The following is a 25,560-nucleotide window of genomic DNA, read 5'->3' as shown; positions in this document are numbered from 1 at the left end:
CTTAAAGGTGCCCTGCTGAGAGGTGTCCATACTTGTTAATATGCCTTGATATTCTGGAAATGATTCATTTTCAATATAAAAAAAAAGGTCTACAATAAAAATAACAGAAAGAAAGAAAGAAAGAAAGAAAGAAAGAAAGAAAGAAAGAAAGAAAGAAAGAAAGAGAATTCACAATAAAATATAACATCCAGTTCCTCAAAGTCAAAGTCAAAGTCAGCTTTATTGTCAATTCCACAGTATGTACGGGACATAAAGAGAATCCAAATTGTGTTTCTCTCAGACCCTTCTCTCCTCAAACATAGACTTCTGTTCTATTAAAAATGTTCAAATGGGGGAAATCCTACAAAATAAGAATAAAAAACTGACTTTTTTGTGGGTAAATCATCTATTTGTGCTCATTTTCTGAGTCTTATTGAATATTTTCTGACTGTTCTTCGTGTCTTTGTGGATAATTCTGTGTATTTTTGTCCATTTTGGATCAATTTCTGTCAGTTTCTTGTTCCTTTGGGTTGTTTTGTTTCTTTACGGCCATATTTTCATCTAGTTGCATCATCTTTTTTTACCTAAACTGTCTGAGATTTAACATACACATCTATTTTTAGATTGTATGGAGCTTTAATATCACATACATATATACACATTTTGGCATGAGGATGTTTTTCTTTTGTAGTTTCTTTCCCAACGAAATTCAGTTTTGCACTCTCAGCAGTTAAAAACATGCAAATCAACACAAATTCAATTTAAAAAGTTAAGTTTAAATCCAGTAAATCTATTTTTATCACTGTGAGAGGTTGATGGTGTGAACACAGAGGACTGGCTCTACATTTAGGCTACATTGGTGTAAGAAAAATAATCCTGTTTCATCTGCTGGTGTGGAGATGAAAGCTTTATTTATTTACTCTCACACACACACACACTGTGCTCTGTGCCCTCACATCTGAACACACACATCCTGGTAGGAACTCAGTGTTTTTAAGAAAAAGCTGCAGCAACAATGCAGCATTGTGCGACTCTGTGTGAGATGCCAGTGCCACCCCAGAATAGAAGCAGCTGACAAACATATTATATAGACGACCAGTCAGTCAAGTGAAAACACACATAACATAATGACGTTTGTCTGTGAATCTATACGTCTTTATACTTACACGTGTCATTTTATGATATGAACAGGCAGCAGTGAAACTCTTAATGCTTCCTGGATATAAAGGAGCGTGTGGGGGAACGAACGGAAACTGAGAGGGAAGAAGAGGAAATAAATAAAACTCTGAGTGTTTCTGTAAACATGGAGCAGCAGGTACAAGTGGAAACCCACCTCATAACATTTATCTTCATCGTGTGTAATGAACGAACAGTCGACACGTTAAAGTCATTAAACTCACTTTATTTCACTCATTCACAGCAGTGGAAAAAGGCTGCAGGTCAAACATTATTACAGCTGAACAACAGGAAGACACGATCATTCACTGTAGTAAAACTATGAGCAGAAAGATGGAAGGTTTGCAGCTCTTTCACAATAAAAGTTTGAAAAATAAACTAAAGTGTCTGTGTTGTATTTACACCTTTCCTGTTTTCTTACTTTTTTGTTTTTGCATATTTGTCGCACTTAAATGTTTAAGATCATCAAACAACACGTGCTGCACTGGAGTCCCAGAGCTTTAGATAAATGTCTCTGTAACACTTTCCAGACTGACAGGTGTCAATGATTTTGTTTTATTTTTTTAATCTTTTATTACATGTATTTTGATTGTAGCATGATATGTTGCTGTTCTTGATCTATCAGCCTCCTTCACTTTGTCAAACAGCTTCTATTGCGAATGTGGAGAGTGAAATTGAACTCAGCTTTAAAAAAGAAGAAGTGGTTTATCATCAGTTAGTTTATGATTTAACAAGAGGACAATTACTTTTTAGGTTGCTTTTTTTTTGCCTTAATCAATGAAATCGTCGTTTAAAAACTGCATTTTATGTTTGTAGGAGAGCAACTCCTTGAGATATGCTCTCTCGTCTTCAAGGGGATCCTACTGTACATATAACAATAATAGACAACACAAACAAACAAACACACAACAACAAAAAGTAACAACAAAACAGTAAATAGACAAATCAATGAGACGAAACAAAGTAATATAAAGTAATAATGTTCATGCTTGTGTTACTAATGGATCAGCAGCAAACAAGTAGAATTAGGGGGGGGTACTTTTTCACAGCGCTGTAATGATGAGGTCATTGACTGACCCTGGATAGCTACAGTAGTAAATGTGATTATTATTGTTACCAGGACGACAGAGAGAGTGGGGGCTACCTGGGGGGGGGCAGCAGGGGAACAATGATGAGAGACTGGGACTGGGAGGCGGGGGGTGGGGGGCCGTGACCAACTGTTTCCTGCTGCATGGTGGTGGTAAGGGGGGTCAGTCAATGAGTGACCCCCGTGCCCCCACCACCACCACCACCACCACCTCCAGGATCACTGTGACCTACAGAGCAGCAGAGCAACTGTCACAACTGGAGCTTTAGAGACGAGATGAATAACTGAGTCCAGATGTTTGACACAATCTGATTCACATTTTCAGGATAATAAAGTGACTTTAGGAAGCTCCTGCTGCTCCACCTGCAGTCTCTTCATTTGCACAAGATGAAGCAAACGCTTGTCAGTGAGTCACAGCATCGTTAGCAGCACATTTAATTATCCATCCACTTCCACATACAATATCATCATGCAAAAGTTTGCATTTTTGGAAACTATCACAGTGTGTAAATAGTAGGCTACACTGCAAAACCTCAAAATCTTACCAAGAATATTTGTCTTATTTCTAGTCAAAATGTCATTTCTAGTCCAAAAAAATCAAATTATACTTAAAATAAGACTCATAACATAAAAAATTAGCTTGTTTTTAGACACTTTTTACTTCTTTCAAGCTGATTTTCACTTGAAATAAGTAGAAAAATCTGATAGTGGAGCAAGTTTTTCTTCCTTATTACAAGCAAAGAAAACTTGCTTCACTGGCAGATTTTTCTACTTATTTCAAGTGAAAATTTGATTGAAACAAGTGAAAATGATCTAAAAACAAGTTGATTTTTAGGTGATGAGTCTTATTTTAAGTGGAAAGAGATTAGTTTTGACTAGAAATGAGACATTTTGACAAGAAAAAAGACAAATATTCTTGGAAAGATTTTGAGTTTTTGCAGTGTGTACATTCAACATTATAGCTGCACATAATCATAATGTCTAGAAGTCAGTGTTTGAGGAACATGTATGAGAAAATACATAAAGTGTGTGTGTGTGTGTGTGTGTGTGTGTGTGTGTGTGTGTGTGTGTGTGTGTGTGTGTGTGTGTGTGTGTGTGTGTGTGTGTGTGTGTGTGTGTGTGTGTGTGTGTGTGTGTGTGTGTGTGTGTGTTTCCTGCCCACAGACAGAGATGCAGCTCAGGGTCACACAATGACTTCAGCTGGGAAACAACCGGCTGAGGCAGGAAGGCCACAGCTCACAGCGCCGTACAATGGCCGACGACCAAAACGAGCTCCTCCACATCGACTCCTCCATCGCCGCCAACCGAGCACGCAACCGCACGGGAGGAAGCGCTCATTGTTCTGAACCATGCGGCCTCCTCTCTGCTGCTCTGGGTCGGGAACAATGGGAGCAGGGGAGGTGAAGGAGGAGAGAAGGGGAGGAGGAGGGAAAATGTTTTTATTTGTTCTGCAGGAATAAGAAAAAAAATATAGGCTACACTGCAAAAACTCAAAATCTTTCCAAGAATATCTGTCTTATTTCTTGTCAAAATGTCTCATTTCTGGTCTAAACTCATCTCTTTCCACTTGAAATAAGATTCAGCACCTAAAAATGAACTTGTTTTTAGATCATTTTCACTTGTTTCAAACAAATTTCCACTTGAAATAAGTAGAAAAATCTGCCAGTGAAAGCAAGTTTTTTGTGTGTGCTTGTAATAAGGAAGAAAAACTTGCTCCACTATCAGATTATTTCAAGTGAAAATCTGCTTGAAAGAAGTAAAAAGTGTCTAAAAACAAGCTACTTTTTCAATGTGATGAGTCTTATTTTAGGTATAATGAGATTTGTTTTGACTAGAAATTACATTTTGACTAAAAATAAGACAAATATTCTTGGTAAGATTTTGAGTTTTTGCAGTGTAGCTATAATCAAATCAAAGAATTGTGCTTAATTGCGTGTGGGAATGAGCAGCAGGTTGAGTCGTTCCCATGCAGCTCTGAGGAGGAGGAGGAAGTATCTGGGTCAGAGAGTCGGGGCCGATCGACTCCCAGAGGAGGAGATAACGTAGCGCCGAGGTGATTCTTCATCTGTCAAATCACACAAATGTTTATTGACCTCTGACCTCTGCCCTCAAGAAACTTCTGTTAGGCTACACTGAAACCATGAAGAGCTCCAATGGTTTAACTGAAATTATGAATTAAAGGGTCGGGGCACTCATAAAACTGGAGAGCTTCAGCCTGCACCTTTTTGATCTATGTAACATTTATGAACTAAGTTGAACTATGTATTATTGAAGGATTGTGATTGATGCTTGGCTGGAAATAATTTGTGCAAAAGATCAAATGAACTAAACTAAGCTAAACTAAGCTAAGCTAAGCTAAGCTAAGCTAAGCTAAACTAAACTAAGATAAGCTAAACTAAACTATAGGATACTAAGCTAAGCTAAACTAAGATAAACTAAACTAAGCTAAACCAAACTAAGCTAAACTAAACTAAACTAAGCTAAACTAAACTAACCTAAGCTAAACTAACCTAAGCTAAACAAAACTGAGCTAAACTAACCTAAGCTAAACTAAACAAAGCTAAACAAAACTAACTAAATTAACCTAAGCTAAACTAAACTAACCTAAGCTAAACTAAACTAAACTAAACTAAACCAACTAAACTAAACTAACCTAAGCTAAACTAAACTAACCTAACCTAAACTAAACTAAGCTAAACCAACTAAACTAAACTAAGCTAAACTAACCTAAGCTAAACTAAACTAACCTAACCTAAACTAAACTAAGCTAAGCTAAGCTAAACTAACTAAACTAAACCAACTAAACTAAACTAAGCTAAGCTAAGCTAAGCTAAGCTAAACTAAACTAAACTAACTAGGCTAAACTAAACAAGTCAAGTCAAGAAATGTATTGCATATCAACAAGTGATAGGAAACTAAACTAAACTAAACTAAAACTTCACAATAAGACGTGGGTGAAGGGCAGAGAGTAGGACACAGAGAGACACAAGGAGGATGGAGAAGACGTGGACCAGGACCAGGACCAGGACCAGGACCAGGACCAGGACCAAGACCAAGACCAGGAAAAGGACCAAGACCAGGACCAGGACCGGGACCAGGACCAGGACCAGGACCAAGACCAGGACCAAGACCAGGACCAGGACCAGGAAGAGAAAGAGAAACCAGCAGAGAGCAGCAGATTTAGATTTAAAGCAGCAGTTAGAAGCAGCAGTTGGAGCAGCTCGGTGGCGTTTCAGTGTCGTTATCTCAGTGATTGAGCTGCACAGAGACAGGAAACGCTGCTGTTACAGGAAATGAGCCGATGGCAGAGAGAGATACGGCGGGAAAACCACTCCGGAAATCAAAACAAGTCCACGGGACGGACTGAGAGGAATTATTAAAGGGACACTCCGCTGTAAAACCCTCATCTCCAGCAGCGCCCCCTGTGGAGGCTGCAGCTCCACGTCTGTTATTATGACCTGTAATTTACATTAACATTAACACACACACACACACACACTGATCTGGAAGGTCGTCTGTAAACAGGACGACTGGCCTCAGGACACACGGACACACACATTGACCTCCATGTTCAGTGACATGTGCAGACGTGTGTGTGTGTGTCCTGTCCTGTGTAGAACAAGTGAAGTGGGTCAATGATTGTCTACGTACACACACACACATTCAGCAGCTTCATCCTGGTGGAAAAAACATCTGGACGCTGAAACTGTGTCACCTCACTTCAAGTCTCCACACTGCAAAAACTCAAATGTCTTACCAAGAATATTTATCTTATTTCTAGTCAAAATGTCATTTCTAGTCAAAACAAATCTCATTATACCTAAAATAAGAAAAAGTAGCTTGTTTTTAGACACTTTTTACTTTTTTCAAACATATTTTCACTTGAAATAAGTAGAAAAATCTGATAGTGGAGCAAGTTTTTCTTTCACTGGCAGATTTTTCTACTTATTTTAAGTGAAAATTAGTTTGAAACAAGTGAAAATGATCTAAAAACAAGTTCATTTTTAGGTGACGAGTCTTGTTTTAAGTGGAAAGAGATTAGTTTGAATAGAAATTACCCATTTTGACAAGAAATAAGACAAATATTCTTGGAAAGATTTTGAGTTTTTGCCATGCATATTGAGCATTTATGACATTTAATATGTTTTGTTAGTGTTTAGGTGACTAACACATCTGTTAACATCTGTAAACTCCTGTGAGCAGAGGAAACAGATAATATCTAATATGCACCGCCCGCCCCTCTAAAAGAAAAAGTCACTACTTGGATTTAACTATATTAATAGTCCAGAGCCGTGAACAAACCCCTCAGTGTATGTTTGGGTTTGAACTGATCTGACGTCCTAAAATATTAGAAACTAGAGCCCCAGGTTGAATTTACCAGGAATAATTGTCCTTTAAGCTCTAAATGTTAGCTCCTGTCTGACTTTAAGTTCCAGTTTCAGCTGGTTTCTGACTTCATTCCTCAGGTCTTTGCCGTTTTCAACACAACACAAAGTGCTCTGTGAGTCGACACTGACTCACTTGCTCTTTGTGTCAGAGGTCGTGACATTACTACTTGAATTTTTCCTGCCCAGATGTTTATCTGCGCTGCTGTGACCGATAACGTCCATCTTGTGTCCTAATTGTTTATTTAGGATTAATGATGCCACAAAACTCCCAGTTGAGTTTATAGAACCACTTTTTTAAATTAAATCTGCACATAAAAGTCCACATTTATATGATATGAACACCAGGATTCAGATCAGCTGTGTGTTTGGGAGCTGCAGCTTTGTCCATGTTAGGATTTATTTAACTGTTGATTGAGTTGGCGGCACCACATCAGAGCTGATTCACTGTAATAAGCTGCAGTCAGTCACATCACACTAAAGAGCTGTTGACTCAGAGTGGAGGAACTCCCTGATAAGAGAGAAATGTCCTGTTGTTATTGGACGTTAATGTCCACCGTCTTCCTCTGGTGACTAAACTCCACCTGCTGCAACAAACAAGAGGACGTGACGCGTGAAGTCGTTGGTCTGAGTCCCATCGCAGCTCCGTCATCCAGCTGCACTTTCATTATTACCAAATGTAAAAGTATTAAGTAGTTTCATTTTCACAGTAAAATAACAGCTGCCCTCAAGAACAGATCATTGGTATGTTATGTTCATTGTGCTTTTCATTGCAAACGATAATACGGATCCTTCTTTTATGTAAAATGATCAATGGATGCTAATTGGTGTTGTATGTGTTGCCCCAGACCTCCACGCAGTAGTTCAAATAAGGAAAAACAAAAGCATAATATAGTGAAAGTAAATATGCTTGACTCTTCGCATGACACCGACACTCTTTGCAATCTTGGAACAGATATTTTTTTATCTGAGGTTTCCAGCAGAGTTTTTCACATGTTTGTAAACGGAGCTGTAGGCCTAATACAAAGTCTCCAGAGAGTCAAGTTGACGTTCAGTTTGTTCACAGGTCGTCTGAAGCTCCTGTTAGTTTAGTTTTATTAACAAAGAAATAGGAGAAGCAGCGGTGTGGGGCTGCACTTCAGAGTTCAAACGCACAACACTTTACAACATCAAACTTATGACAAATATGTGAAAGTTAATCAGATATTGATCATATACTGTATATGAAGGGAGAGCAGCAAGCGCTCATGCAATGTTTGGCTTGGTTGGACAAAAATAGATAGATAATTTCTATAAAATACATCTGTTATAATCATAAATTCCGCACCAGTTTTTTTTGTCTGTGTCTACATCTGGGTCCAGATGAAAGAGCATCACTGCAGTTATTCTCTCTACAAACTATTTATTATTAATTTATAAAGACGTATGTGAATATGTGAGTGTGTGAAATTCATTCACTGGCTCCACAGGAAGTTGGCCAGTCGAGGGACTCGTCTCAGCTTCTGCTCGACTTCGTGGTGTTTCTGAGCGGCTGCCTTCGTGAATCTGGAACAAACACAAACACACACAGGTGCACATGAGTAATCAGATTACATCAGTTTTGAGTCACTAGTTGCGTTTCCATCCACCTTTTTTTATTCGCATTTTCAAAAATTGCGAATAAACACTTGACTGGAAACGCCAGAAATTCAAAAAAAAAGGCAGTAAATGCGCATAAAAGTTTTTACGCTTTGGGGGGGGGGGTGGATTTGTCAGCGTATCGATAAAATGAAAATGCGACTTTTTGTTATGGAAACAGATTATGTGAATTGAGGCAGAGTTTGTGGGTGAAGTGCTGCTGGACTTCACCCAGCGACGTTCAAACTAATGGAGAATGACGCCCCGGTCTCCCAGCTCTCGTCTCTGCACCCTGCAACACAAACGCACTCCGTAACCTGTAATCTTTTGTTCATGACGGTTAAGACGACACAATCACACGCCGTAACATCGTTATGTTATGTAACATTATCCACCGCTCCATTTATTGAGTTTTCGCCAGCTTTGTTGTCAACAAATGCACATGTAGGAGAGGAGCGTAACCACAACAGACTGTCACAGTTCCCGACTGTCTTTCTGTGTAAATATCTCATGTTACAACATGAAAACCTGCGGCTTATATTCAAGTGCGGCCTATATATGTACAGTATTTTCTTTTAAAATGTAGCTGGTGCGGCTTATACAGGTGCGTCTATAGTCCGGAAAGTACGTAAATTGTCCATGATGTTGAGTGTCAGCTGAGTGTCAACTGTTGGATACATTCACGCTCTCTTATGACGTAATCTCATGGTGCACTCCTCCTAATCGCAAAACCCTAATGAATGGAAACGGGCATAAATTTGCATTTGCTTTTTGCGCATTTTCACAAAATCCGCTTTTAAATTCGATACATTTGGATGGAAACTCAGCTACTGTTGTTCTGCTGGTGGTGTTGCTCTGCTGTGTGTGTGTGTGTGTGAGTACATGTGGAGCCGTTTCTGCGTTTCTTGTATCCACAGCTCTTTCTTGGAGCAGAAGTCCTTGAACTCGGCCTCGAGCCTCCTCGTCTTCTCCACGGTGGTAGTCTGGTACCACTGCTGCTTCTCCTCCAGGTCGTCTGTCTCCTAAAACACAGAGGTGTGTGTCCGTTCAGGTAACAGCCGAGCACATGTCTACATACATAAACAAACACTAGACATGCATGAAGCATCTCGCCTTGGAAAAAATGTTGAAACGTTGGGGACAGAGGTGAAACAGCAGGTTACGTCACATCCTCATGAAGAGACTTGTACTTTTAGGCGAGACAGCATCCCCCGGAAAATGCCATTTTGTGATATTTTGCTTCCTAAACATGTCTTCTTTCAAACTAGTGGCAATAAAATGTCAATAACACACAATTTGTTGTTCATTTTACTTCATTTTGCCTGAGATCGGTCAAAACGGAGGGTTCAAGCAAAGACGCTTTATTTTGGTTCAAGCTAGCTACATCGAGGGTAGGTTAGCTTCCTGTTTCAAAGTAAAAGCACAAATTCTATCCTCATGGTTTTCTGTATGTAAAGGGCAACGGGTGTTTTATTTTGTGAAAGTAACCGGAAGTGCGTTGGTCACAACGGCTAGCTTGAGTAGCGCCGAATTTGTCCAAACAAAATTGTAAACAGCTGGTATTTAGACAAATGAACGACACACTGCTGATCTAAACGGCTACTTTCTCACCTAAACATGTTTGAAATGTGGATAAAGTGAAATATTTACAGAGTTTAGAGCTAAAATGAAATCAGCTTCTGACTGCTGATTTCGGCTCGGGTAGGAGGCAGGCTAACACTACCTATACACTTCCAGTGTTTGAGCTAAGCTAATTAGCGACTTTAGGTGGAGGCAGGCTAACACTACCCATACACTTCCAGTGTTTGAGCTAAGCTAATTAGCGACTTTAGGTGGAGGCAGGCTAACACTACCCATACACTTCCAGTGTTTGAGCTAAGCTAATTAGCGACTTTAGGTGGAGGCAGGCTAACACTACCCATACACTTCCAGTGTTTGAGCTAAGCTAATTACGGCGATACGGCTCTATCTCCCTTGTTACTGCACACACAGTCGAAAGGATGGTGTCTATCTGCTGGTCATGGACTCGGGAGTGAGGCAAGACATGAAAAAAAAATGTTGGCGTATCCCTTTAAAGATGAGCCCAGAGTCGGTTTCTACCTCACCTGCACATGTTTTGTTTTTTATGTCATTTATATTGTTGATTACAATTACAACTACAATTGTGCAACTAAACTAAACTGAACTGAAACTCTGGGTGCTCTACCTTTCTGAGGGATTCCTGCACCAGGTCAAAGTGCTCCTCCAGCTTCTGTTTGAAGATGGTGAGACAGTTCTGCTGCAGCTGCAGGGCGTCTTCGGGGCTCAGAGAGTCGGACTTGTCCAGCTGGATCTGGAGCGTCGACAGGATGTCCGCCTCCCTCTCCTCTAGGAAGCTCTGCTCCTCCTCGGCCAGACGCTGCTCCTCCTCCTGCAGCGCAGAAACAAGTGTCTGGTTCAGGTGAACACACTTCACTGACCTGCTCATCCAGACTTCTGCAAACCATTTGTTCACACCAAGGTTATAATAGTTTTGGATTTTTTTTTTTTTTTAAGTATATTTTTTCGGCTTTTTGCCTTTATTCGATAGTGATGACAGTAGAGATAGACAGGAAATGGGGAGGCAGAGAGAGGGGGAATGACACGCAGGAAAGGTCTGCCCGACGCGGGATTCGAACCGGGGACGCCTGCGGCGAGGACTGTAGCCTCTACATGGGACGGCCGCTCTACCCACTGCGCCACGCACCGCCCCTAGTTTTGGATTTTTAATTATAGTTTAGTTTTATTTAGTTTTGACTTCTTTTTCCTCTAATTCAGTTAGTTTTAATTAGTTTGTAGAGCAGGTTTGCTAGTTTTAGTTAGTTTTAATTTTTTTTTCTAAACGCTTAGTTTTAGTTTAGTTTTTATTAGTTTTAGTTTTTTCATACTTTGGGTTATTTGTTAGTTGAATGATTCAAAAAGATCAGAGCAAGTATTGTGTAATAAAACTCAAAAGATACCATTTAACAAATGTGTTCAGTTACTGCAGTTTTTTTTACATACCAGTACAGTAAAGTAACAATAGGCTTACAGTAGCCTACCTCACATGTTGTAGCCTATTGTATTTAACATAAAGTAGCATAAAGTGAACACAGCACAATTTTTTCAATTCTAGTTTTCGTCATTTCGTTCGTTTTCGTTAACGATACGTACACTACATGCCGGCTTTTCGATTGTTTAGTCGTAAATTATGAATGGTGTAAATACAGGGAGAGATTCTTGCAGCTTTTTCACCATTTTCTTCAGTCGCAGTGTGAAGGGGAAATAGTTTTGATATAATCTGAGAAGACTCCCACTATCCATGTAAAACGGGTTTTTCCTCAGTGTTTCCTAGTTTGTTCAAATGAGTTTGTAAATCAGATGTTAAGATAGAAGATAAGAACTAATAATCGGTACCAGATTATTAGTTCTTCGGTTCGGTCCCAGAGGATCAATAATTGATCCTCTGGGACCGAGTTACAGACCTGTTACATGGTCCGACTCAGATCAATAGGCAAGGCAAGGCAAGGCATCTTTATAGCGCATTTCATACCAAGGCAACTCAATGTGCTTTACATAAAGACAAAACATTAAAAAAAGAAGCATAAGACAGAATAAAAACAAACAAAACACTAAAAACAGGTAGCGAGGTTAACTGTTGTTGGTATAAAGCCAGAGGTGGTAGTAACGCGCTATATTTACTCCCTTACATTTACTTGACTACCGGTAACTTTTTGGATAAACTGTACTTGTAAAAGTAGTTTTAATGCAGCATACTTTTTACTTTTACTGGAGTATATCTGTGAAGGAGAAGCGGTACAGAGCTACGTTCTGCTCGCTACTTCGTTCTTTTTATCGATCCAATGTGCGATCTAATCAGAGGTTACTCAGCAGTTACTCAGTACTTTTTTCCCCCAAGTACTTTCTTTTTCTTGCTCAAGTAAATAGTTGGATGGCTACTTTTGACTTTTACTTGAGTAATATTATTCTAAAGTTATCATCCCACTGATACAAGCACGTTATATGCACTATGTAGTCTGTGTGTGTGTGTGTGTGTGTGTGTGTGTGTGTGTGTGTGTGTGTGTGTGTGTGTGTGTGTGTGTGTGTGTGTGTGTGTGTGTGTATTACCATGTCTTCCTGGCGGCCAGCGGCCTTGGCAGCTCCTGCAGTGTCACCTGAGGACAGGAACAGAGTGAAGTTCTGCTGGTATTGCTCTCTCTCCTTAACCACGATGCCGATCACCTGCTCACACAGGAAACATGGAAAAACGTTTAAAGTTTATTTCATTTATGTAGCAACTTAACATCCAACCGTCTTTGCTTCACAAACAAAACCTTCACGAGGTTTTGCACCAAAATATGTAAAGGAAGCAATATCTAATTAAATATGCGCTAATTTGCACATATTTCCAGAACAGAAATGTGAACAATGGATAAAGCTACTTTCAAAATTCTTGTTTTATTTAATTGACATATTAGAGTCAGAAGTTTTTACAGAGAGGATTTTGGATATCTCTTTTTATCACTCTGTAAATGAGAAAATACTGTCACCAGTCCTTAAATAATCTAATGTCTCCATGTTTTTAGTAATAAAATGTTGTATAAATGAGGCTGTGAATGATATATCAACAATCCCCTCTGTAAAAACCTTCAGAATATAGAAAGGGATCAAAGTGGAAGGTTTGGTGTCTGTAAGTGCTGCTGAAGTGGAGATTTCTAGCTCAGAGTCTGAGTCTGAACAACTCTTTCTGAGGAAACGGCCTTTAAAGACTTGGACTGTAAAACTACATAGATTGTTAATGTAAATCCTACTTTTACGATTTGTTACGGATACGGAGGAAATGAGAGTTTTGGGTGAATGTCTGAACATCCTCACCTCTGACTTCGACATGAAGATCTCTGTTATCACCTCCTTCTCGTCCTCCTTCAGCTCCTTCATTAGTTCCTCCAGCCGCTCTTTTCTGAACATTTTCACACACGGACACACCTTCACCCCACCCCACCACACACACACACACACACACACACACACACACATACACATAGACACACAAATGGTTTCATCATAATGTAATAAGCTAATGTTATTGTGTTATATTAGGTCTGTGCTCTGTGCTGGCGGTCGGTACCTGTTAATGTCAATTTATTTATATAGCACATTTCATATGGCAAGCATAAACTCAATGTGCTTCAGAGATGCAATACATGTGAGTGCATATTAAAACAAAGGCTAGTGCATGTCACCTGGGCGCTGTGCAGGACGTCCGGTTTGGTCCTCAGCTCCTCCGGCTTGATGAAGGTCATCTTGGTGCAGACGGGTCTGTGGTCCTCCAGGTGCTGCGTCATCTCGATCCGTCCCGCCGTCGTGCAGAACTCTCGCTTCGCCAAGTCCTCAAAGCCCGTTTTGGATCGGTCCCTTTCGTAACACTCCACCACCTTGTGTTTGCACAAATACACAAATAAACACACACACACATTTGAATACAAAACAAAGTTAGACAGAAAACAAATCTCCATGGGCTATAATTTTGTCCGGCGCAAACTAAGGAAAAACAAACTATCTATCATCTCTCTCAGCCAACTACAAACAAGAGTTAAGAAGAAAATAAGACATCTGCGTCTTTCTGTTACACTGAAACCATGAAGAGCTCTAATGGTTTAACTGAAATTAATAAGCTGGAGAGCTTCAGCCTGCACCTTTTGGATCTATGTAATATTTATATTTAATGAAGTTTGAACTAAGGAATGTTTTATTGAAGGTCCATTGATTGTGATCGATGCTCTACTGTAAATAATTTGTGCACAAGATCAAATAAACTAAACTAGATAGATAGGTAGGGAGTACATATTCGGCTCATCTCAGAAAATTCACCCCCTTACACAGGGTTTAGATTTAGCTTCCTAAATGTGAGCGTCTTTATTAGTGGAAAAATTGTGTTTTTTGTTTGTTTTTTACACTGGACAACGGTTCTCAGTGCATCAGGACAAACCTGATTAACGATATTAGTAACCTCCTCTCGGGTTACGTTTACATCACTTTTTATTTCGCGTTTAGACGAGCGTTTTTGGGGTGGAAATCTGCGTGCATACGGAGACGCAAAAGTCTGTGGAATTGAATGTTGTATGCACGCCAGGCGCCGAGTGGCAGTGTGACACACAACACACAACACCACCACATCCGCACGCCTGTGTACAACCCAGAATGTTTTCCTCTTCTTCTTCTTCTTCTTCTTCTTGATTTTTTCGTTTTTAAGATTTCCACTCTGGAGGGTGGTTTCACTTTTTTTCGTTTTCAAGCCCCCAAAACGCTGTTGCCGTCTAAACGAAAGGCACATCCGATGAAATATTTTGCCGTTTTCATCCGCGAGCGTTGCTTCATCAGTCCGTAGAGGTCTGGTTGTGTTACCATATATTCTGCCACTGTGAGATTGGACCTCCTGGAACAAAGCATCAGTTTCCTCCTGGGAGGAGGTTTGGCTGTCTGGCGTCGCTGTCTCTGCAGTGCACCTCGCCACAGCGCATTTAAAGGTGGGTTAGGAAAACTTGCAAAGTGCGCCTGGTCTACGAAACCAGAGCCGAAGCCTCAGTAGCAGCTCTCATCACCATGGAGACACAAGCCATGTTTCCATCCAAAGTGATTTGAATCATGTGTGTTTCCATCTACGGACTTTGCACCCCCCCCCCCCCCCAGACTGACGGTCTGATTTGAAAACATTAGCACGATTTAGCGCATATGTTTATTACCGTCATAACGCGACCGTGTGTGTGTGGGAGAGAGAGAGAGAGAGAGTCGCCACAGACTTTATTAATGATAAACACTGGATTCGCTGGTTGATAAGTTTGGTTTTTACTGAGGAGGAACTATGAAGAACTGTGCAAAATTAAGGTGTGTGGGGGCTTTTATTTTGCCGTGGCGATGCGCCACAATTAATTAATTGTTGTGTGACAGCGGAAACCCTGATGTTGTCTTGTGAGTGAACTGCAACACGGGAGCAGATGGGGTGAACCACACTTGCGCTACGTCACACTTAATTCGCATACAGCTGTTTCCATCCCATTCGAATCAACCAAAACCCGGCCATAGCGAGCGTATTTCAGTTTGTGCGAATCAGGGGATTTTAATTTGAATCACGGCGTTTCCATCATCATTTTCCGATGCGATACATCTCGATGCATCTAAACAGCTGATGGAAACGCACCTACAGTAAAACCAGAAACATTGAGGTTCCATCAGTCTCTTAACTCCCTGTTGACATCATCTACCTTGAACACCTGCTGCTCTCTGCTCTGGTATTTCCCTGGATTCGGGTCCGGTGGGTTGAAAACGACGTGTCGGTAGTAGAGCTTGTCGGGTCGGCCGCCGTACACGTCCGTCATCTCGCCCGGCGACACCACCCGCCGCACCAGCCCGTCCACGCGGCCGAAGCGGAACTCCAGGTCGTGCACCGAGTCGGCGCTGAGGCTCTGGTACCGGTGAGCTGAGAGAGAGAAGAACAGTGTTGGAGGTCAGAGGTCAAGACAACCTGCAGGATTTGGTGTTTTACTCCAAATCTACTGTCGTTTTATCAGTTGTGATCTTTGAAGTGAAGTGTGACTCACATACGAGGTGGGAGCTCCTGTTGCGGTTGAAGCGTTCTGTGGTGAAGCCGTCGACCTCGTTGACCTCCCTCTCCTCCATGTGGTCGTTCCTGTGTCGATACCACTCCTTCACCAGGACCACCTCAGAGTCTTCAACACACACACACACATGCACAGGTTTCATCAGGTTTCCTCCATGTTTTATATGGCTAGGAAATCAGAGAGTCTTTTCATCGCTCACATTCTGGGTCTTTGTACGTAGTGAGCCGTGTGACCAGACCATCTGGCCTCAGGTACGGAGCGAACCTCTGCAGCTCGGCCTCTTTGTACCGGGTCAGCCTGTGTCCTCCAGGCCAGCAGGTCTCCAGGTCTGAGAGAGAGAGGAGAGGCACAAGCTCTGTTGCTGTTTTCACTCGGCTTGATTCAGACTCATCGTGGTGTTTTATATGTTTGTGTCTGGGTGTCACTCGTTCATTTATAGACGAAAGAACACATACAAACTTTAACAAGAGTGTCTCTAGTTTGAATAGCAACATCCAGCATTAGTGGAGAAAACCTGTGTGTGGAGTTTCAGTACCTTTCTCTGAGATGATGATGTCACCGACCCAGGACCGCGGCATCTTATGACCCCGCTGCTTCTTCTCCACCTGCAACAAACAACAACACAATGTCAATATGACGATTGGTGGCAATGGTTTATGGGGTTAAAAATCTGAAATAAATTGAATATTTGGTATGGATCATCAGAGGAGAAGTACAATAGAAGATCTATGCAAAAAAACTGGAAAAACATTCATGTGTACTATTTTTATGGCGTTTTTTCCGTGGACACTTTTGTCCTCTTCTGGTAACAGTGTGAGTAAAGTTTGGAATCTGGGATTGGATAAAAAACTAAAAAAAATCCATCCAAATCAAGTGTGTCACTAATCAATGACTGGTAAAATCCCCACCCTACAAATCCAGTTTACATTCAGTATATTGAAAATATCCCCCTTTTTGTGTGCTTTTTTTTGCCATTTTTTGTCACAGGACCCTATATACTGGCATTTAAGGGGTTAAAAGTCTGAAATTAATTGAATATTTGGTATTGATCATCAGAGGAGAAGGAGGCGTTTTTTCCCGTGGACACTTCAGTTAGGAGTGTGACTTTTTTGAGTTGGGCTAGTTGGGAGAAAAATGATGACCTTTTACCAGATATGATGGCAATAACCCTAAACAGTGCCAAAAAATCAAGAATCGAAAAATGAAAATGGAAATGAATGAAAAATGAAATAGTTTTTTCTTTTAATTATAGTTTTTATTTTTTTCAGTTAACAAAAATGTTTTTTCAATTCTAGTTTTCGTCATTTTGTTCGTTTTTGTTAACGATAATAACCTTGGTCCCAGCTGAGTCTTACTTTGAGACCGTAGCTGCTACACAAGGTGATGATGATAAGGTGAGCTATATACAGTACACACACACATACACACCTCAGTGTCTTGGATCGTTCGGTCCAGCTGCAACAAGACCGGCTCCCACATGTTTAAATCTTCCAGGTCATACACCATGTCCTACACAGAGAGAGAGAGTATCCATCGTCTCTTGATTTAGACTAAAACAACATATATTATATTATATTACATCTGCGGTGTCGTGGACTCACCGTGCAGCCGCCGCTGCAGTCCTGCATGTTGACGTAGTAGTTGCGGTGGTTCCACACGCTCTCGATGCCCAGGAAGTAGTGGTGTCCGGTGTCGTAGCTGAGCCCGGTCAGAGGCTCGATGAAGAAGTTCTCCTCGACACAGTTGCTCCCCGTCAACACCAGCACCCAGCAGTGGACCCTCAGCCCCCGCAGCGGGTCGGCCAGCCGCCGCTCAGTCTCCTACAGGACACAGTAGACACAGGAGGCTTTAATCTCTACACCAGAGGAAACTGCTGCTGCTCACTGGGCTTTGGTTACATATTATTTATTATAGCAACCTTTTTTATTATCATCATCTATTCTATCTCACAGTTTTACTCAGATGTTCTTACACCTTCTTCTGTTTTAACTCTTTTATCCCATCTTTCTTATCTTATTGTATCTCATTTTATTTGTTTTCATCATGCATACCCTCCTTTTATTTGTTTTATCTGATTAACTGCATCCTGCACTTTAATCTGAGTCCCAGTGGTCTCAGTTTGTTGTTGGGTTCTTGTGTTGTTGTAATGCTTGGGCGCTTCATCTTTTACGGTTTATGGCATTTGTGACTTGTCTCTTTTATGTTGTTTTGTGCAGCACTTTAAAAATGTGTGTTTTTAAAGGTGCTATATAAATAAAGTTATTATTATTATCATCAATTAGCCAATGTATGACTTGTTTCACACTAAATTCAGCAGTGTTTATTCTGATCAATGAACATTCATCGTTTCCTTCATTACATATGAAAGTCAATTCAATCCTTTTGGCTCAGACTTTCACGATAAAACAAGATTATAATCAAAACAACATTTAAGCTTTGTTCCCACTTTGTAGAACTGTGTAGGTGTTACAACATTACCTTCTGCTGTTTTTCTTTCTCCAGCAGTGCGGCCTTCGCTTCCTCTCGCCGCACCAGAAACTGACTCTTGAACTCGTAATCCCAGTCGCGTCTCTGTAGGTATTTATTCTCCAGAGCCTCCTGGTCCAACATCACAGTCTGTACAGGAAAACACAACACATTTAATACTAGAACATTTCCTCTGAGGCTCAGAGGTTACCACGGCAACTTGAGGTGGTTGCCAATGACGATAGGGGCCCCCCAGGCTGAGGCAGACAGAAACGTGGAGAAAAAGAGCGATTTTCTGCCTCTGCACTGGTCTCACATTTAGGCTTATTCTGACAAAACGGTAGCTCCTATCAGAACAAAACACAGATCATCATCGCTGTAAGGACTTCCTGAACGATGTGGTGTGATTTTGGTGTTTCTACGGTAAATATTTTGGAGACACTTGTGAGTTTAAAACAGGGGTCCGTTCTGCTTCTCTCAGAAAATCTTTGTATTGGAGTCAATGAGGAGCAGAGACAGACGTGGCCGCACTCAGAGGCTGACAATTCAAATTCTGTAAGTCTCTCCGATATTTTGAGCACATGGTGAGAGAAAGAACAAGTTTGTCTACAAATTTGGAAAAAAAATCATGTGTGTAGAGTGTAAATTGTGTTCAGGAGGAGTGTGGAAAGAGAAAAAAATCAGGAATTTTTCTGGGCTTTCTCCCACTCTAACTGATGATGTCACCCAACATTCCGTGCAATACACACCCATTATAATCTCAAGATGTCAAAAATCATCATGGTCATTGATCAGGGGATTATCGAAAACTATATGACCTATCAAAATGTGGATTCATAAACTAATACACAAGACTTGTGTCTACTGTTTAAAGTTTAAATGAAGTCTCTAGGTGAAAGTATGCCTGAGCAGTAGACGTTTGAAAAACTCCACTAGCACTGGTCAACTGTATATTTCTATGCGCCCACAATGTAACGTTACATTTCTGATACATCACTAATCCTGATCTTTTCAAACACCTCCAAACTGCACACAAGTAGAGACTAGGAAATTAAATTGTACTTTGCAGCGACCTCCTACCTGGATCTGGGAGTCCAGCGCAGGACAGTCCTGGTGGCTGTGGTCGCGCAGACACACGTCCTTGTCGGCGTAGCCGCTGACGCAGTAGGCGTTGAAGCCGGAGCCCAGCAGCAGGCTGCACAGCAGGGTGGCAAACTCAAAACACGTGGCTCTCTGACTCTGCAGCACCGACGTGGAGGAGAACAGGAACCTGGGCTGGGAGAGAAAAACACACACTGTCAGGATCTGGAAGGTGCATGTGTGTGTGTTTATTATATTAGTGAACGTGGACACAAGACATAAGAACTACAGGCAACTCCAGGGAAGTCCTGGACCGAACGGCTGCAGGACTAGAAACCAACAGCCTGGACCAGAATCCTGAGTGTTGATCAGTTCTGACCTGCAGCTACAGGAAACGTTTGGTTGAGTTTCAACCACTTATTAAATCTAAGGGTTCAGTCACTTCTTCCACCTGCACTGTGAATGTTTAATGGAAATGTTCAATAAAGACATGAAATATTATAACTGTTTGTGTGGTATTAGTTTAAGCACATTGTGTTTATTCATACTTGTGACTTAGATGTAGATCGGATCACCAATAAATGCAGAAAACTAAGAAAAGTTTCGTTCACATCCTTCTTCTTGCGACTGTGTTGTGTTTCATGTATTGACATAAACTAAACCAAGAAATCTATGGCAAAGCATCATGGGATCTGTAGTCCAAAAGTCCTGTCATGACACACCACTTAAACACCAACATAAGTGTATTTCATAGTGTGGTGTATTGTGTATTGCTTTTTCTCAGAAGAAAGAAACATTTCCCTCCTGGGATCAATAAAGTCATTCTGATTCAGATTTTATGTTTTATATCAAACACTTGATTGAAAAGTGTCTAAAGTCACTAAGAACCACTTTCACTGTGAGGAGTATTTAGTAATGAGAAGCTGTTTAGTTTGGCCTGAGGGATGTGAGGTTGTGTCTCTCTGACAGACACTGAGGACAGGTGGACTCTCACCAGGTTGCCCGGCGGCTCTAAGAGCTCCAGAGACAGGAAGTTGGCCACGAAGGAGGCGCTGCCGTCCCAGTCGAAGACATCAGGGTGGACGGTCAGCGTGGGACGGAGAGTCGTACACACGAACTTCTGAACGTCAGAAAAACAAAACACACACTGATATTATACAAGAATAGACAGAGACAGAAACACCCTCTGACTTCATTTCTGGCTCAAACTCTGGTTCTGAACTTCATATGAAAGTCGACTGCACAACTTCCCCTCACTGATAACGAGCTGTGTTTCTACTGAAGTCATTAACACACAGCGAAGCCAGTAAGTCTGCTCCATTGAATTTAATATTTACCGTCAACATGAAGACTCATTCACTCACTGCCGCACTGAGCAATAGGACCATAGCTGCATCTGGATGTTTTTATGCACATCTGTTTTAAACTATAGCCTACCCGTCCTCATCACAACATGTCACCGCAGCTGTTAGTCATCCTGCACGTTCATTGCTATGAGTTTATAAAACCTCTATCTGTCACTGATATTTATACATTGATCAGTACTTTTACATTTACTGTGTTAGTGTCTATATACTGTATTCTTGACCTAAGTAAAAGTAGGCTACCAATACAATAAAATTAAAATATAGCAATGATAATACAACTTGAGTAAAAATAGCCTACTGCAGGAAAAATGTAGCTACATTAAAAGTAAAAAGTAAAGTATCCTGTCATTGATCCTGTGTTATTGATCTGGTTTTAACTTTATCATTCATACACTTGGATAGTTTAGTCCACTGGTTTCCAACCTGGGGGTCGGGCCCCTAAAAGGCTCATGTGATAAATCTGAGGGGTCATCAGAGAGAAATAAAGTTTAGATAATACATCTTCAAGTCACTTTCACTAAATACTGGACATCTTAACTTTGTTGGGTCTATTAATAAATACCTTGTTATAAAACATGATACATTTCTGCACCATAGAAAAACAGAAGGTCACTCACTGCCGCATTGAGCAATAGGACCACAGCTGCAGCTGGATGTTTTTATGCAACATCTGTTTAAACTTTAGGCTACCCGTCCTAAATCATCACAACATGTCACCAAGACAGAGACACACTGGAAGAGTTGAAGCTCAGCTGGAGTTTCTGCGTTACCTCGACACCACACTCGTTGACGGGACACAGCAGCAGCGGCTTGCGGTCGGGAAACAGGAGGGAAAACTGACGCTGGAAGTTTTCTGCGGTTTCCACCAGTCGGTCCTCGTCGGGACCGTTGGACGTGTAGGACTCAGGGTAGACCACCTCAAAGCTCAGGCTGGAGAAACATGCCACATTTTGTAATAAAATTCTTGAACGCAATTTGTAGCCTAATAAACGTTGCCACATTTTGTAATAAGTTGTTACATAAATGCACCAAATTATTACAAAATGCATTTGTTGTTGCATTTTTTTTATGAAACAAAAGGTTATAATTTGATGCATTATGTAACAACTTATTACAAAATGTGTTGTCATTACATCATGAGGTTAAATGTATTACCTTATTACATAATGTGGCGCTACAAACCTATATGAGATCGTTTTCTAAAGTACAGTAAGTAATCCAGTACTAAGTATTCAGAATACATTATTTTCCTGCGTAATCCAAATACATTACAGATTACATTTTAGGGCATGTAGTCAGTAATCTGTAGGGGAATACATTATGTGGAGGATGTCATTGCTCACACTGGTGGCGGCTCTGAGATATGAACGCCACTGAGATCCTCGTCCAGCTCACTGTGATCCTCTGCTGTCGTAACACATCTGGGTTTCTTCGGCATCTTGTTGAACAGTAGTCGATGTGGTCGCTACATGCAGCTGAAGTTAAGTCACAGAACAACGAGTCAGGAAAATACGTTCACGTATACAACTGTCATCTCTATATACAACAGTGACACTATATTTCTAAGCCACTTATAGATTCTCTTTTATGTTTTTTATAACTCTGCCCCAACTCTAAGCATGTTAAATCCAGGTTAAATACATTTCTCTTTCCATGTTGAGCTCTTTTAAATAACCTTTAAATCTTAGTCATCTTAATTGTTTTAATACAAATCAATATTTCATGCTGCAAACTCATATTTTATGCTCTATTTTTCTAGTTTTTATTATACTTTCTTTCCCTTTTTTCTTGCTTTTAATTGTGTTTAATGTTTCCCCCTTTTTTTCTTTCTTTTTTCCCCCCTATTTAGAGTTTTAAAATGGTATGTTTTTATCTTCCATGTTTTGTATTTATGTAAAGCACATTGAGTTGCCCCTTGGTTGGTATGAAATGCGCTATATAAATAAAGCAGCCTTACCTGAAAGGGTTGTCTATGATTAGTTTGTAACTATGACAACGAGCAGGAGTAAAACCGGGGTATTGTTGTATTGTTGTAAACTGTACAATGTCCAGAGTCCAAACGTCACCAGAATAAACGGTTTAGTTAAGTTAAAAAGTTGTATATTGTTTATGAAAGTCTGTTTTACTCACCCACTCTCTCTGAATTGAATTGGTTTGCAGCGCCTTGTAAGCTGTAGCGCATCCATGGTAACAGCGGAACGTCATGACGTAACACAACGTTTCAAGCAGCGGCAAAAACAAAACCAACAAACACACAGTGGCGTAAATGTAAAGGTTGTTAGCGGTTGGTAACTCACTCAGTTAACATAAAAACATCATCATCTGTTCTTTCTGTAGCTACTTCACGTCGAAGTTCTCCTCAGGTTTGGCTGTGGCAGTCACCTGACGCTGCTGTGGCCCAATGACACGGCGTCGCCACCACACGGCCGCCATCTTGGCTCAATCAGCCTAGCTTCATCAGATGGAGCATGTTGCTACTAAAATAACCACAATTTACTCCGTTTTTGACCGATTTTCAAACAGTTTGATTTGTTTTTAACATCAGAAATGCAGTTATGATGCTACAGGCTACTTAAAATCATGAATAATTTAAAATAACATTATAGTAACATTATGCAAATAGTTAAAGACACAATTATGAATAGTGTTTTTAGTGAAGATGACTGGATCTAGCTACTGTCAGAGTTTGACTCAACTAATCTCAGCTCAACACTTCATTTTATTTTATTTTTATTTTTTTTTTAATTTCATTTTATTCGACTCCTCTGAACTCAGTTTGACTGCAGAGTTGCTTCCCTTCCCTTCAGTCCTCGACCCTCTGACTTCATTTCTGGCTCAAACTCTGGTTCTGAATTTCATATGAAAGTCGACTGCACAACTTCCCCTCACTGATAACGAGCTGTGTTTCTACTGAAGTCATTAACACACAGTGAAGCCAGTAAGTCTGCTCCATTGAATGTAATATTTACCGTCAACGTGTAGACTAATTCGAGCCATAGGACAAAAGCTGCAGCTGGATGTTTTTATGCACATCTGTTTAAACTATAGCCTACCCGTCCTAAATCATCACAACACGTCACCGCAGCTGTTAGTCATCCTGCATGTTCATTGCTATGAGTTTATAAAACCTCTATCTGTCACTGATGGGCCTACATTGATAAATACTTTTACATTTACTGTGTTAGTTATAGGCTACTGTATTCTTGACCTAAGTAAAAGTAGGCTACCAATACAATAATGTAAAATTAAAATATAGCAATGATAATACAACTTGAGTAAAAGCAGCCTACTGCAAGGAAAATGTACGTTAAAAGTAAAAAGTAAAGTATCCTGTCATTGATCCTGAGTTATTGATCTGGTTTTAACTTTATCATTCATACACTTGGATAGTTTAGTCCACTGGTTTCCAACCTGGGGGTCGGGCCCCTAAAATGGTCATGTGATAAATCTGAGGGGTCATCAGAGAGAAATAAAGTTTAGATAATACATCTTCAAGTCACTTTCACTTATACTGGACATCTTAACTTTGTTGGGTCTATTATTAAATACTTTATAAAACATGATACATTTCTGCACCATAGAAAAACAGAAGGTCAGGATAACACAATAATGCCACAGGGCTTATTTCCATTGTGGTCCCTAAATACAACATAATCAGCCCCAAAAATCACAAGTCTAAGAGTTTAATACAGTACAGTAAATGTAGCCTATTATGATTGGTGTCTGAGCCATTTTTTCAGTTCCTTTTTAAACCTTTCTGTCCTGCTAACAGACTTAAGAGTTCTGGGTAGCAGGCATTAGGGCATTAAGCGATTCCACAAGATGGTTCCAACGTACAAAAAAAGATTATTTTCCCACATTACCCCATACTCTTGGGGGGTCAAACTGCCCCTAGTAGAGTACGTATGGACCTCAGTAACCCGATTAAAAATAATTAATGAACTTAATTAGGCCAGAATCTACAAATTCCTCATTATTATTGTCCTCTCATAATAATAACTCTAATAACTGTAATTTCTTAAAAATGTAATTCTTACTTCATACTGCCAAAAGCACTTAGTTTGCACTTCATTGACTACAAATGAGCAATCCAGCACTTTTATCTAAAACATTTCTACCTCGCACTTTACATCAGGAGCAGCCCCCTTGGATTGTCTTTTAGTGTTTTATGTGCCGTTCCTCCTTACACTGTGATAAGTAGCCTGTTTGAAGGTCGATGTTTTATGTATTGTTTCTATATACACTGCAAAAACTCAAAATCCTACCAAGAATATTTGTCTTATTTCTAGTCAAAATGTCATTTAGTCAAAATAAATCTCATTATACCTAAAATAAGACTCATCACATTAAAAAGTAGCTTGTTTTTAGACACTTTTTACTTCTTTCAAGCAGATTTTCACTTGAAATAATCTGATAGTGAGGCAAGTTTTTCTTTCTTATTACAAGCACAAAAAACTTCCTTTCACTGGCAGATTTTTCTACTTATTTCAAGTGAAAATTTGTTTGAAACAAGTGAAAATGATCTAAAAACAAGATAATTTTTAGGTGATGAGTCTTATTTTAAGTTAAAAGAGATTAGTTTTGACTAGAAATTAGACATTTTGACAAGAAATAAGACAAATATTCTTGGAAAGATTTTGAGTTTTTGCAGTGTAGATGTTGTATATTACTATTTTTATTGTATTATGTAATGGACTACAGATAGAAATGAGCTCTCTGCCAAATCCGATACTACACATATCTCTGTGTACACCGTCCTAACAAAAACAAAAACAGCCAGTTTAGGC

At 40.2% G+C, this 25,560-nt stretch overlaps 1 protein-coding gene across 1 annotated transcript; it reads right to left on the bottom strand.

Moving 5' to 3' along the window:
- Positions 1-8,081: 8,081 nt before the first annotated feature.
- LOC310994978 (dynein regulatory complex subunit 7-like) lies at positions 8,082-23,206 on the bottom strand (the record flags this gene model as incomplete). The annotated part of the gene is made up of 16 exons (XM_083983908.1): positions 8,082-8,172; positions 9,127-9,266; positions 10,451-10,654; positions 12,370-12,483; positions 13,485-13,676; positions 15,504-15,718; positions 15,840-15,968; positions 16,060-16,188; positions 16,396-16,465; positions 17,289-17,347; positions 17,440-17,680; positions 18,339-18,476; positions 19,407-19,601; positions 20,401-20,526; positions 21,544-21,703; positions 23,115-23,206. 16 exons carry the CDS (start codon positions 23,204-23,206, stop codon positions 8,082-8,084), a joined length of 2,295 nt encoding a protein of 764 aa, XP_083840034.1.
- Positions 23,207-25,560: the final 2,354 nt, after the last annotated feature.

The sequence above is a fragment of the Trachurus trachurus genome, assembly GCF_905171665.1.
Source record: "Trachurus trachurus genome assembly, chromosome: 12".
NCBI classification, from domain to species: Eukaryota; Metazoa; Chordata; class Actinopteri; order Carangiformes; family Carangidae; genus Trachurus; species Trachurus trachurus.
The sequence above is the reverse complement of the archived record's forward strand: the minus strand, read 5'-3'. Positions and strand labels throughout refer to the sequence as shown.